This window comes from Prinia subflava, chromosome 3 (assembly GCF_021018805.1).
Source record: "Prinia subflava isolate CZ2003 ecotype Zambia chromosome 3, Cam_Psub_1.2, whole genome shotgun sequence".
Lineage (NCBI taxonomy): Eukaryota > Metazoa > Chordata > Aves > Passeriformes > Cisticolidae > Prinia > Prinia subflava.
In genome coordinates this window covers 59,483,453-59,498,801 of record NC_086249.1, presented here as the reverse complement: position 1 = coordinate 59,498,801, position 15,349 = coordinate 59,483,453, and the positions used below count along the sequence as shown (strand labels likewise).

The 15,349-nt window shown below is 36.5% G+C and overlaps 1 protein-coding gene across 7 annotated transcripts in view; it reads left to right on the top strand.

Annotated features, from left to right (window-relative positions):
• The window catches only part of RBM26 (RNA binding motif protein 26), a 50,894-nt gene that overhangs the window by 13,912 nt on the left and 21,633 nt on the right, over positions 1 to 15,349 (top strand). For 3 of the 7 annotated variants that reach the window (XM_063392278.1, XM_063392284.1, XM_063392280.1), the window contains exons 6-13: positions 1,789 to 2,049; positions 4,233 to 4,472; positions 5,955 to 6,122; positions 6,475 to 6,615; positions 7,637 to 7,748; positions 8,517 to 8,676; positions 10,054 to 10,218; positions 14,704 to 14,835. In XM_063392278.1, coding sequence (XP_063248348.1) covers positions 1,789 to 2,049; positions 4,233 to 4,472; positions 5,955 to 6,122; positions 6,475 to 6,615; positions 7,637 to 7,748; positions 8,517 to 8,676; positions 10,054 to 10,218; positions 14,704 to 14,835 — 1,379 coding nt within the window. The remainder of the gene's footprint in view (positions 1 to 1,788; positions 2,050 to 4,232; positions 4,473 to 5,954; positions 6,123 to 6,474; positions 6,616 to 7,636; positions 7,749 to 8,516; positions 8,677 to 10,053; positions 10,219 to 14,703; positions 14,836 to 15,349) is intronic. The other 4 variants (XM_063392281.1, XM_063392283.1, XM_063392282.1 and 1 more) reach the window with 3 other exon arrangements.

Below are 15,349 nucleotides of genomic sequence, written 5' to 3'. Positions count from 1 at the left end.
ACACTAAACTTGAAAACTGTGTTCAGAATGTGCTACAGTTTCCTCTGCTGTTCTTGTTCCTTTATTCAAATTTAGCTTTGTTTTCTGTGGAAATGAGGCTTCTGTGATTGTGTTATCAGTGCTTGTTTTCCTCTCTTACCCTCTGTTCTTCTTTAATACCTTTGTATTGACATGACTGTACCGGCCACTTTTAAGCGTTGTTGCAAGAGAGGCAGAAAAATACAAGTTAGTTCCATTTCATTAAGTTTTAGGAAACTCAGAATCTGATTTAGGGAGATACAGAAATTAGTACTCACCTACAAAAGTGGAACTGGCTGAAATTGCCTGTTTGGCAGTAAATGACTCCTCAAGCAGAACAGTATAGCTCAGTTCTTTTGGTCTTGTCCCCTTTTTAGTGTCTTAAGTGAAGGGCTGAAATAGTTACAGTAAATATTTGCAGTTGTGCACATATCTGTAGGACTTAAGGTTTCAATACATTAGTTTGTAGAATTAAATGTCTTTAAAAAGGAGGTTGCTTTTTCAGCTGAAAGCAGTGATTTTTCCCTCAATGGTTTTTAATGGTAAATTGGAGAAGTGAAAGTAGTTTCACGTCTTTGTCCTGTCTTAGACAATGTACGGGTAAAAACAGTCTGGTAGAATTATCCTTTGTATTATTTTTTTTTCTGTGAAACAGGCTTTGGTAACCCTTAAAACTAGGAACGCAGATTTCTGAAAATATATGAGCAGATATTTTCTGAACAGCTTACTAACAAATAACATGCAGCAGTTTAACTATAGTATTACAACATGATTAAGTATTGATTTAAGGATTTTTTACATAAACTGAAATTTTATGACAGTTCTGTATGGACCATATTTTATAGTGAAAGCTTTGATTCCTTTTCTTAGAACATGAAGAAAAGCCTGTTTTACCCACACTGATGAGCCATCTTTAAGCTATTTCATAATGTTCCTTTAATGTGGAGTTATTTAAGTCTATTAACTTATGTCATGACATAACTATTCTGTCTTAATTGTGATACTTAATGTTTATTTGGTGGTAATACTAGAAAATTAAGAGAATGGTTTGTATGTATTCAGAGTAAAAGGTAATTTTATTTGCTGTATCTGCCCAGGAGTGTTTCACACCTGTCAAGCATTATTATTTCACCTATTATAGCAAAGCTTTGCATGCAATAAATACATGCATTTGGGTGGAACAGAAAACAGAGATCAGCAAAATGAGGATACAACAATAACATTGTCTTGAAACATTAAAGATTTGTAACTTTATAGTATTTGAAAGCAATGGTTACCCTTTTCTTGCCATTGCTTCCCGTTGTTCAGAAAAACTTTTCATCTGAAGTTCTTACAATACATGCATCACTGAAGATGTACTCTGCCTGAAGTTAAATAGGGTATTTACTCTACTGTGCATATAGGTGTTATTAAAATAGCCCAGGGTCTGACTATGTACTTCACAGATTATTATTTTTCTGGTTAAGCGTTTGGAATGTAGAGTCATGGAATAGTTGAGGTTAGAGGAGACCTCTGAAGGTGGTGTTGTCTAACACCCTTTATCAAAGCAAATAAACGGGAGCAGGTTGCTTAGGACCAGCTGGGTAATAAATAATTTCAGGGGTGGAGACTCCACAGGCACTTTGGACAACCTGTAAAACATTTCAATTACTGTGTATGTGTATTGTGTTGGTGTGGAGTAAAGACAGTTAGAGAGTAGTGGCTGCTTCTGGTGAAAAGGTGGATAAGGAATCATCCAATATAATTTTTTAAATTATTTTTTTGTTACAGAAAGGGATTTGGGAAAGCCAAAATATGACATGGATAGAACAGATCCATTAGAGAACAATTATACTCCAGTTTCTTCGGTGACAAATATTTCATCTGGCCACTACCCTGTCCCTACACTGAGCAGTACTATTACTGTTATTGCCCCTGCTCATCATGGAAATAACACTACTGAAAGTTGGTCGGAGTTCCATGAAGAGCAGCTGGACCACAACTCCTATGGAAGACCTCCGCTGCCAAAGAAACGCTGTAGAGATTATGATGGTAAGTATATTTTAATTTTTTTAATTGCTTCCTGCAGCTATGATTGTCCCCTTTCTGAAAAGATTGAGGTAATTCACTCTTCTTTTTCTGATCTTCTCTAGTATAGTGGGTTTTTTCTGTTGCACAGTTCTTGAATGCAAATTTTGTACCACTTCTCACTTTAGACAGCTTGCTCTTTTAGCATTTGTATATTTTTTTAACTCACTAGGACTATTTTCGATAAATGAAAAATAGTATTTTAAAAAGTTATTAAAAAAAAACCCAGTTTTACCCAGGTTTTCTGTCTTATGTAGTGTTCCAACCAAATACTGTATTTGATGGTTTGGACAATGATTAGCAGCTTACTGATCTCATCAAATTTCATTCTATCCTATCTAAGAGACAATTTTTAACTACAGAGGTCTAGAGCTGAAACTTTTCAGGCTTATGTTAGACCATCATTTCTTTCTCTGTAGCTGTTTCTTAAAACTGGCTAGGTTTTCACTTAACTCTATCTTCAACTTGTATTTTAAATGTCTTGTGCCAAAATCTGTACAAGAGGCTGCTGCAGCTGGCAATGGCGTAACTAAATTCAGCCTGTCAACCTGTGAGCTCAGGAGAGTTGCAATCTCCCCAAAAAGTTGCTTCTGAGGGATTTTGTTGTTGTTGTTATTGTTGTGCGCCACAATGAGGAGTTTAAGTTTTAGGCCAGTTTACTTTCAGAACTCTGATTAGAATTTTTTTCTTAAGTAAAAAAAATGGGAAACTGAGCTTTCAAGTGTTGGCAGAGTTGTACTTCTGAAGAATAGCTTTGCCAGTGTACATCACAGCAATACTGTGGAGCAAGTGGAATTGTGACTGTGTCATTTTGTTTTGAAGTTTTCTCTCTTCAGTGGCTACATGATTTCATCATATTGCTCTCCCTGTCTGCACTTCCAAATTTTCAGCTTTGTCCTCTGGTGAACTTCTGTTTTTGTTTAACGTTTCAATTTATATAATGCTCTATAATTCTTCCTGAAGATGAGGTAATACATACTGCTTCCCCACATCATGTTTTGAGGAAGTGGATCCTCCTCTTTCTTCCTATTTTACCAGAAGGTGTTTCAGCCTTTTCCCTGTATTGCATTGACTGGTACTTTGGTGTTGTTTGTTTTTGTGGCAATTTTGGGCACTGTTGCTAAACAGTTAATAATAGAACAGTTTGGGCTAGAAGGGCCCTGTAAAAGTCATCTAGTCTAGCATCCCTACACTGAGCATGGTCATCTTCAACAAGCTCTTATTGCTCAGAGCCCAGTCCAGCATGACTGTTGAATGTTACCAGGGGTGGGGCATACACTGCTTTTCTGGGCAACATCTTCCACTGTTTCACCATCCTCATCATAGTGATTTCTTTCTCTTATATTTACTTTGAATCCACGGTGTTTTCGTTTAAAACTATGATTCCTGGTCCTATCACTTCAGGTCCCACCAAAAAGTTTGAAGCACTTAAAGGCTGCAGTGAGTACTTAAAATCACTGCTCTGAGGCTTTTCTCTATTCCGAACAGCCCCAGCTCCCTCAGCCCTTCCTCATAAGAAAGGTGCTTCGGGTTTCTTGTAATTTTTGTGGCCCTTCTCTGACTCGCTTCTATGTTTGACTTGTGTATGAAAGAAAGCAAGTGAATGTAGACTGATTTTTATTTATATATATTTAATATTTACAAGTGCATAGCTTATATCTAAATAGCAAACTTTTCTTTTGTGTAATCACATTAAACTATGGCAAATGTTTATAATGCTTCCTGAAATAATTGCAGAAGAGGACAAAAACGAGTGAATTTGCTCATGTTAGAATTTCAAAATATTAATATCCAACTTTTAATTGGAGTTTCTCAGTCCTAGTGTCTGCACTTTTTGCTTAGAAACAAATTGATTTTGTTAATGTGATGATATCTAGATTTCATTCTTTGCTTTCACTATTTGTTATAATTCAGTGCAGAATTAGTTCTTCAAGAAGAATTGAACACTTTTGTGCTAGCAAGTTTCTGCAATGTCCGTGTGTGCTGACTGTTAACAATAAAGTTTAATGGTCGATTTCATTTTCTAATCTAAGCTTCTGCTGGTATGTGGAGCTCTTAATTTACAAACTGCCACATTACGTCTTGTATGTATTCTGAATCAAGCTACAGCTGTTGAATGCTAACATCAGTTCTTTTTGATATTTCAGAGAAGGGTTTCTGTATGAGAGGAGACATGTGCCCTTTTGATCATGGAAGTGATCCAGTAGTGGTAGAAGATGTGAATCTTCCTGGCATTCTGCCTTTTCCAGCACAACCCCCTGTTGTCGAAGGACCACCTCCTCCTGGACTTCCTCCCCCTCCACCAATTCTGAGTCCTCCTCCTGTTAACCTTAGACCTCCAGTACCACCACCAGGCCCCTTACCACCTAGCCTTCCACCTGTAACAGGTAACTAAAAAAGATTAAATTCCATTTTTAGTAGAAAAACGTGGATCTGACTTGAATTGTACACAGTGCAAAAAGCTGTTTTGAAGAATCCCAGCTGCATTATAGAAAGTTGAACTGAGCTCTACTATGGCATAGCTTACCTCAGAATTATTCTTTCTGATAATTGTTGGAGAGATGGTTCTTGTAAAATATTGTGTGTCAAATGTCACTCTTTAATATGGAATAATATTTTCAAGTAAAGCATGACATGGCAAAATTAAATTCCTTGAGTATTACAGAGAAGTTGTCCAAAATTGACTACTGTTAAAGAAAGGAAAGGCCTGGACACAACAGATCCTTACTGTTTCATTTATATTAATAGAAGTAAAGATAATTCATGACCACATCACATTTATACCTGCAAATAACATTTGGGATTAATTTTGAGACTAAACTTGTAAAGTAACTAAGAAGCTTTACACTTTGTTTACTGTTTCACTGGAAAGTACTTCCGCTGAAGCACTAAAACTTACATGAAAATTTATCTGCCTGGCTGTCATTTATAAAGTAGACAAAGTTTAGTCTCAGTTACCTTGTATGGTTTAAAAGCTATTATGTTAGTTTTATGTGATTATTCCTTTATCTCTTCTTTATTAACTTAGGTGTCCCACTTGGTAAAACTATTCAGGAGTAATTGATATTTGACACTGCTTAAAAATATCTTAAACTGATGTAATTTCCTGTTGATAGTATATTTAAGAAAGATATGAATGAACATTTATTTATTACATTTATTACATTTATTTCATGTAATACAGAGTGTAATCTCCTATAGGTTGGTCAGTTCTACCTTACATGCTATTTTCACGTTTCACAAGTTCAGATACATCACTTTATAACTTCTTCCAAAACCTGCTCCTCTCAGTGATTAAACTGAAGATTGGGCTTGACTGCTTAGCTTTGAAAGTGTCACATTACCTGTTGTAAAAAAAGTCAAACCAAACAAACAAACCCCTCAATTTTAAGAAGAGTTCCATTAGGGTTGAAGGTTGTTTGGAAACCTTCTTGGGCGTTTGGAAAAATAATTTCAATCAAGTTAGTTATTGTCATCATAGAATATTTTTGTTATATTAAAAATAATTCTTTTATTTTAAAAATGGAATTTGTTTCTTTGACCAGTTTTTATTGAGTTTTAAAATGCTTCTGTTGGTAAAGATGAATACTGGGCTAGCAATTAAATTTTGCTTGTAGAGAGAAGGTGTTTGGAGAAATGTTAAATGATTCAAATGCTTTTCTCTCTAATCCAAGTTCTGAGTCATTTGCTGTTGGGGGTGGCTTCATGTGAATTTATGGTGCAGCCTCAAGTCTGCAGATGTGCCCTCTCAGCCCCATTTTTCTCTAAATAGCCTTAAAAGCATTGCAGATCAGTTTCCTTTTGAGTGGAGTGTAATGAAAGTGTAGTGGATAACAAATGAATTCAATATTTTCCTTTGTTTTTGACAGGACCACCCCCTCCCCTTCCACCATTGCAACCTGCTGGCATGGATGCCCCCCCAAACTCCGCAACCAGCTCAGTTCCTACTGTTGTTACCACGGGAATTCATCACCAGCCGCCTCCTGCTCCACCCTCTCTTTTTACAGCAGGTGTAGTACTGAGGCTTTGCCCACAAGGTTTGCTAAATAGAATAACATTGATTCATATTATACTGTACTTTATAGAGACGATAATGTCATAGTTTGAGAATAAGTTTGTATCATATGGATTGTGACAGTAAATTAACATTCTTCTTTTCAGACTTAGTTCAAGATGGAAGTAAATTTTGCATATAAAATGTGAATTTTGACTGGAGAGTAGTATTTTCATTGTGTTTAAGCAGAAAACTTGACACGACTGTTTTTTATGATAGTGGTTGTACAACTCTTTTATTGTAACTCTGTCTTGTAATTAAATTAAATGTTATATTTGAAACCTTAGGGGTTTTAACTGCAATTTATTTTAATTAGACAATTTCTTTGTTACCAGAAGCGTATGACACAGATGGCTATAATCCAGAAGCTCCAAGTATAACAAATACTTCAAGACCTATGTATAGACATAGAGTACATGCCCAAAGACCAAATTTGATAGGACTCACATCAGGTGATATGGATCTACCACCCAGAGGTATGCTCTCAAAGCTATACTTAGTTACTTTAGCTGATTTTCTTACATTATGCAGGTTGAGGAACTTTTCAGAGATACCTGGAAAACATTGCATTTTTCTAAAATCTTCTGGAATTAAGAGATGTTTAGTTGAATAGGGAACTGTGTATATAATTGCTTTGTGTGTGCATTTTTACAGGTAAAATGAAATACCTTGCTATAGTATTGCACAGTTTACTCTTAGCTGAAATAACTGGTCCCTTTGTATATCTTTCGTACAGAAAAATGTTAATGTTTCTGTAGTAGAACCTCAGGATTTTTGCTGCAGAGAGGAGGGAATCATTTTTATCTGGTAGCAGTTTTATGTACAAGTAACCTTAACCTCGCAGTTCGTATGGCCCTGAGAAGAAGCACAGCACATAAAATGAGAATGGAAGAGGGATAAAACCATTTTTAATGTGGTTTTTATTTGCATATGTATGTATTTATCTTTAATCTTACTATGTTTCTGTTGGTGTATTTTCAGTGAGGAGTCCCCCAGTGTGATTCCTGTTCTTCAGCAAAAGTGACTCCTTTCCCACTCCATCCATAAATCTTGCTCCTAGGTGTTCGTGCCCTGGAGTACTGTGCATTTCCTATCATGACCATTTTTGTGTGTGCCATCTAATAGTAGAATGGAGGTGTTAGCTGGAGTGGTGTGAGCCTCAGAGTAGTGCATGGGACATTGTGAATCATTGTGAATCAGAGCGCAGTCATCTCAAGGCAAATGCCTTCTGTCACACCTCTTTTGTCTTCTGTATGTGTGATATTACTGTGACAAAGTGAGTGCTATTAGCTATTTTGATCTGTCACAGCATCTGTTGATAGTAAAGAAGAGAAGTCTGTGACCAAGGTTTGATTCAGTCAGAACAAGAATCATAGTAATTTCAAAATAAACAATTGTGCTTTGCAGTGCAAATTCAGTCTGAGCAAAATACTTACTTACAATCAAATACGCAGAAAATAAATTTTATAAAAGTAAAATCTTCTCATCTATTTACAGAAAAACCTCCAAATAAAAGTAGTATGAGAATAGTGGTAGATGCTGAATCCAGAAAAAGAACAATTGGTGCAGGGGATGGAGGAGTTCCTACAAAGAAGACTTGGTTTGACAAGTGAGTGACTGTTAACACAGTGTTAGCTTAAGAGTTGGAATTTTGTGAACTGCTTTGTTGTAATCTGAAATACATATATATGTCTATAAATTGCACGTAGGTGAAACTGTGAGTACACTGATGCTACTTAAGTAAATCATACTAGATTTGTATGTATTTGACTGTCTTCAATCAGAGGTAGTATGGAGATAGATGAAGTTGCTTTGGATGATACTAAGATCTGCTCCTTGAAAGTTGGCATGACCTAAGAAACAGGGAAGCTGCACTGTGATGGTTGTTAGAGATGACCGATTTTAGTTGTGAAATGTGAATTTTATCCCTACTATTTTGATATGAGTTGCCAGGTATGTTACTGAGAAAAAAACCAGAGGGTGCAGGGTTGGAAGGTATTTTAAGAGATTGCTGTGAGTGAGGAGAGGCTTGAAGTAATAGTTATTTGAAGCAGTAGTGGGGAAATTTCATGGAATAGCTAGGAAGCAGTTTTTGGAGAGAAGCAGTGTGGAAGTCAGGAATTACTGACATGAGCAAATAATGTGAATTATCTCACAGATTTATATGCTGGGGTATGCTGAGAAAATCAGTGGGGAAGGTGGCAGATGTGTGAGCATGTGTTCTGCACTCTCCTTCACTCTTCTAAAATTGCATTATTTTTTAAGTCTGCAGATCTTTGTATCTCATACATACATGCTTCCGTGTAAGCATATACAATTTAACATTGTGTTTGCTGGTTTGCTATGGATTTCTGGCTTGATTTTTTCTTTATTGCAGGCAAAATTTTAACAGAACAAATAGTCCAGGTTTCCAGAAGAAAGTGCAGTTTGGAAATGAAAATACGAAACTTGAATTGAGAAAAGTTCCCCCAGATCTTAACAACATCAGCAAACTTAATGAGCACTTCAGTAAGTTTGGAAACTTAGTCAACTTGCAGGTAAGAGTCAACAAAGAGAAAGCAGTATGCTTTAATGTAAAGGTAATAGTGGTTGCTAAAAGCAGAATGCCAGTTTTTTTCCTGGTTCCCTGAAACTCTTTATTTTTTTCCAAACTTGTTTCTTAAACAAGATCTCTTTGTTTTTAATGATATTACCATTGAAGAAGCAGAAATGAAATGTTCTAGTCAGCTTTTAGATTTTGAACAGATGTGTTCCTCAGAGATAAGACTTTCAAGAGACATTGTTTAAAACATTGAAAATTGATTGCACTTGAGTTTTTCTCACCCATTTTCTCAAGTTTGGATCTGCTATCATAAATGCTCTGTATATTCGGAAATAAATTGTAAATACAGAAAACCTGTATTTCTCATGCAGAAAGCAGTCCCTGTGACGTAATTGCTTTCTAGTTCCATGGTAATGATGATTTGTCCCTTGAGATTACTTGGTAGTTTATTGGAGTCACCCAGTAAGCAATTGAGAGAAGAAAACTATGAAAGAGGTAGGGCCTGACTTAGGCTGATGTTAGGTATGCAGGCTGCATGTGTAATGTCAGTATTTCATACCCAGTCTCTGAGCTACTCAGTATGACCTTCCACCGTGCTTCATTGTCACCAAGTTTCAGATGCTACCTTGCATTTTTCTAAACTCTCTCTTGTTCACACTGAGGGCTGGAATGAAGAGGTACAATATTTTTGTATGTACAGATACAGTACAGAATAAACCTTCTGTGCCTGTCTGAACACTGGAGGGATTTTAAATCTCTCTCAATTGCTATTAAATATTTCTTAAGCCTTTCTGTAGTTTACCTAAGAATATAGGTGTATTGGCAGGCAGTATTATTCATATAGACGAGTAAAATATGGATGTGTATGGAGATACAGATATGTATATGGAGACTGCAAGCTATGCTCTTCTTGCAAAGAGTATAATCTTGGCTTTTGAAGCTAAAATAATGTGTTAATGCTCAGTGGAGGGAAATCAAAATGAACTTTGCTGTCTAGCTCTGATATTAGATAGGGCATTTACTATCTGCCCCTGCATTTTTTTTAGTAATTTTCTTTACTTTGCTGATGTTTGCTTTTGTCTTTCAAATAACTACTCATATTTACAAATGGAAATACTGCTTGACTGGGGGTTTTGCTTTACTTCGTTGGAGTTTTTTTAACTATTCTTAAAGTTCATTAGCATAAACTCAAAGTTGATTTTGACACTAGGCCTTTCAAACAGGCTCTTGAATGGAGAGTATTTATCTAATGACACATACTGGGTGTAAATTTTAAGCTTCTAAGTCTAAAAGCTAATGATTTAATAATCATTTAGACACAAATGAGAATCCTCTGTGTAGTAAGTTTTGTTCTTCTGTTTTTAAATCTTAGGTTGCATATCAAGGTGATCCAGAAGGTGCCCTTATTCAGTTTGCCACACATGAGGAAGCAAAGAAAGCTATATCAAGTACAGAAGCAGTATTAAATAATCGTTTTATTAAAGTTTATTGGCATCGAGAAGGCAGCGCACCACAAATCCAGACTACTGCCCAGAAGGTACAGGATCTAAGTCTGTTCTAGCATATTATGTTAAAGAGAATCTTCAAAACATTTTTGAGAATGTTTATGTCAAGTAAATGAAGTCCTTTTGAGATAATTACTCTTTCATGTAATTAATTTCCAAAAGTCACTCTAAGTTGTAAATTCTTTGACCTCATATACAGTGTTCGGCAGTTGATTAGCAAGATGAGACTGAAGATATTTAAAGAAAGCTGTTCTGTGACTTTTGGTATATTTCATTCTGTTATAATTTCAAGCAAGATTTGATGCAGCTCTCTGCTGAATAACATCTATTTTGCTTTAATTAGTATAGACTTTTTTTATTTCTTCTAGTGAGCATAAGAAAGGCAGCAGAGTTATATTTCTTTTTGTGAAAGATGATCTGCATTTTCTTCCAAGAGGTTCTGGTTTTCCCTCTTTTCTGTTAAGCACTTTTCCTTTCCTTTCCATTGAGCATGCATATTGTTGTACAAAGCAGCAGAAGAATTTGTTTTATGCAGAGGTATGTGTATACACAAGTATACACACATAGATATAAGGACTTGCTAAGAGCAGTGAAAGAGGAGAACTGCATTAGAGAGACTAATTTTCTAGGAAGGGATCAGGGATGTTTTTAAGTAGGGAGGTAGTTGCTGATCTCTGTGATAACCTGGGATGGAATGTCTGGGAATGGAGTGGAGGTGTATCACAAGAGGTCCAGACTGGACGTGAAGCATTTCTTTACTGAGAGAGCGGTCAGACAGTGAAACAGGTTTTCTAGAGAGGTGGCTGATGTCCCCAAGCCTGTCACTGTTTAAGAGGTATTTGGACAGTGTCCTTACCAATGTGCTTTAACTTTTGGTCAACCCTGAAGAGACCAGACAGTTGGACTAGATGATTGTTTCAGGTCCCTTACAACTGAAATACTCTAATCTACATTTTTTTATATTGAATTACCGAGGAACACCATTTGGAAGTTGTCATGTTGGTAGAAGCATTGGCAACATTAAAAAAAGTCAAACAGCAGTTACTGTTGTGAAGGGTAGATCTGTAACCTGTGTCAAGCCAAATCAGACTTGTCTGCAGTACAATAGTGGTTGTATTCAAGCAGAAGGGGAACTTGGGTTCTGCCTGGCTCTGTGGGTTATTGAGCAGAGTCTTCTCAGATAGCGACTGGTGTAGCAAGTCCTTCAAAATATTTGTGTATCCTGTTCTATTACATTTGCCATCAGTGTGGAGCAGCACATTCTGCACTTCAAAAATATGGGACAGTCTCTGTAGAAGAAATGGTCAGTTAATTATATATGCAGATATAATATGTGAATGACTTGTTAGAGGATTCTTTCAATTGCTGCTCTGAGTTGAGGATTCTTATTTCTCTTAATGGTGTATATCATCATCATTCAAAATCAGTGACCTGATGTTCCATGGCAATCCTGCTGTACAGCATTTTTAGTTTCCTTTCTCTCCTTCTTTTTAAGAACTGCCCTGATTTTTCTCTTCAAAAATTTAGTTTTAATGGCATCTATCTCACTATCTTCCCTGTATTACCCTTTAGATTGTAGTAATATCTTGATGTTTTATCTAAAGTAGTGCTGCTCAAAATGGTATTTATTTTCTGAGCTTGATTTTCATCTCAGCCAGAAGAGGGCAGTGGAATCTGTCAGTTGCATTCCAACAGACGTTGTCTCTTACTCAAAGGATAGCTTTGGACTATGCTATCATCTTATTTGCTGATTATACTATTCGGAGTATTAATGCAGTATTAACTCTATGCTTCCAAAAAAACATTTGATCTATATATTTGTTACTTTCAGTAGTCCCATAGTCTTTAGTGGTCTTAACAGCTTCCAGTCACACCACCTTTTGAAAGTTAACTTCACTGGTTTGAGAATGAATCTCCCTTAGACCTGGGGACAGTATTAAATGTTCCTGTCTCACCAAGAACAGCCATTCAGCCTGTCAGCACACTGCATTTTGAAGTCTTTTATCAGCAACAGAAGGCACACAGTAACAAAAAAACCTTTCAATAGGAAATTGAAATTTTAAGTGCAATGCTTCTATGTTCATCTACCCCAAGATAGTTAACAAATTGTTGAGTCAGTAAACAGGTATTTTTTGTTCATAAGTCTTTCAGGAGCATGACTATTTATTTCTCTTGTCATTGAAATTAATATTTGGTATCATATCTATGAGTAGTTGGGAAACTTTATACTTCTTCATATACTATAAATATTTGTATTTTTGTCAAGATTTCTGTTAATTAATTTCACCTGTATTTGTAATGGCTTCCAAGCAGATTTTGTCTGTCAGTCACCTGCAACAGGCCATTTCTACAGTTTAAAAGATCTTAGAGGTCCAAAAGTATTTTAAAGTTTATGCAAAGTTGGTTATTGCATAAATGCATAGATCTGAAGGCAAAAGAGTTCTGAATGAGCGGTCTCACAATGGTTATGAGTATAAAATCCCAGAAAGATGAAACACCAGGGTAAACAGCAGTTTAACACAGAATTTAGCACAGAATCCCAGCCTCAGAACAATGCAATCTCCTGCTCCAGCTCCTGTCCCAGACAGTGTTCCCAGCAGCAGGGCCAGGGGGGCAGGAATGGATCCCGGGGTCCCCAGCCCCAAGCAGCATTCCCACAGTAGGTGCCGCAGAGGCAGAGGGAGACCCCCGGGCCCTGAGCCCAAGCGGCAAGGACTGCAATAGAGAGTACCTTAGAAATCCCATCTCAGCTCCCAGGCAGGGCTCTCCCCTCAGGCTGCAGAAGGTGGAGATTGGATCGATAGATCAGAAATCGATCGATCGACACCTCCACTCCCAACCCAGAGGCTTTTTATCCATAAGTCATAAATGCATATTCATACCTTTATCTATGAACTACCCAATCTAAGTCCAATTCTTAAAGTTTGAAAAACCATGAAAAGCAGTATCAAAAACTTAAGCATATAGCATATCAATCATATAGCATATCTATTAACTTAAAAAGCTCTATCTTACTAATGTAAAAATTCTGTCTTATTGTGCATAAAAAACTTTCTCTTACTTGTGTAAAATTTATGCCTAAAGTTATGAGCAGTACTCTACTATATTTTTGTTATGTGTAAAACTGTATCACTATGCCTGAAGCTCTGAACTTTAAGGTAGCAGTTAGGTACTTAGAGTGTATTTTCTTAAAGTTAAAGCTTAAATCTCTACTTTATGTATGCGTGGCTTCATGTATTCTAATTTCTCTAAAGGCTTTAATTCAACTTCTGTGCTTTTCTCTCTCTGTGGAGAATCCTTGGAAACATGGGCTCCAGCAGCCACCAAAGACAGGCTTTTGAATTTTCTTCAGTGTAAAGTCAGTTGACTTTAAAATTGTCCCTTCAGTAGTGTCTGGTCCAGCACAATTGCATAACCATTGCTATTTTATCAGCAGGATTACTTTGGAAAACTTTTGCTGCAGAATTTTTGAGAGCGGTGGAAGTACTTAGGTAAAGGTAGTGGGAGTCAGCTATGATAAATGATCAAATAAAAGGCTTCTGCCAGGAAACAGAAAATAATATGCTCTCCATATCTGAGGTAGATAAAACAGGAAGTTCTATTCCTGTTTTATCTACCTCCTGTTAGTATTCTAACAGGAAGGGCTTAAAAGGCAGCACAAAGAGATTTAGGTTAAATATTTAAAAAAACATTTTCTAATGCCAAAGCCTACTGTAGCACTTTTGCCTAAAGAGGTGACAGGACTTGTTTCATCAGAAATCTGTAAGAATGAGATAGATAGATACTGTCAGTAATGGCATAACTGACTTTGCCCTACAGTGGAGAAATGGATTAGGTGACCTTCTGAGAGCTATAAATATGACAATAAGCTTGCTTGGAAGCATATTTTTTGATCTTAACTGTTGAATGTTTTTGTCAAAGAAAAAAAAAGGAAAGATGTTAGCTGTCAGGGTATATCCATGGTGGATTCAAAGATTATCTGCTCTCTTTTCTTCAGTCCCATGACTGCACATTTCTGTACCATTTTTTTTCTATTTGTCCAAGTTAAGCACATAGGAGATGAAAAGTGACTATCACTGTAAATAAAAAGTGGGTCTTTGTGATCCAAGTTTTTATTCTGTCTTTTCATAACTAAATGGTTGATGATGAAAGAGTTGTGAGAAGAATCAGAAGACTTCTTTATTACCTTTTATTTTGTTCTAAGAGGTAGAATTTAAGTTAGGCTGAGTAAATGTAATTAATAGCAATAAAATCAGAGTTGTTCAGTCACTTCCGTAAGCTGCAAGTGCAAAATGGATGTTACTGCCACTCGCACTACACAGATATTCAGTATAACATTGTCAATCGCATGAAGTGATTGTTTATCCCGTTAGGTAAAAAAGCCATTGAATGGTAGAAGGGAGGGAGCGCAAACGTAAATCCCATTGTAATTTCATTGTGTGCTAACTGAATGACTGTAGCAGCCTGTTATTGTTAATCTTGTGCTGTGCCTTTTGGGGGCTGGGGCTGTGTTCCAGGTGATCCAGCCCTTAGTGCAGCAGCCCACTTTGCCTGTAGTGAAGCAGTCGGTGAAGGAGCGGCTCGGCCCAGTACCTGCGAGTAATATTGAACCTGCAGAAGCACAGGGGGCCAACACAGAAGTCGCCCAGGTTTGTATTGTAGTGAGACACTCAGCTGCCTGTTCTTTCTGAAATAGCTTCCATAGTGTATGAGTGTACCAGTTACTTCTACAGTGCAAGTGCACATTTACTACTTCAAATTGCATCTGCTTACATTGTTAGTGGTGTTTTCCTCAGTGCAATGATATTTGGCTTTTTTACATGAGCACGGTGCTTAATTTTTTAGTATCGTAGCTTTTTACGTAGTTTAAAAAGAAAAACTGACAGGCTCTCAGACTGTTTCAGGATTGTTGTGTTATATTCCTGGTGTCAGATTTCAAAATGAAGTGAGTCTCTAAAGAACTAAAAGCTAATTTTTAATGTATTTTATTTTATGTATTTTGTCTGTTAAACACCTAAAACCATTAGAAAATGAAGCTCTGTAATTTGTACATCGCCCCTAATAAGAGGAAAAATGTAACCACAGTACTAATGTGAACAATGACAGAATCTGGTGTGTTACTCCCATTAGAAATAGTCTTTAATGTTTTATTATATTTGCAAC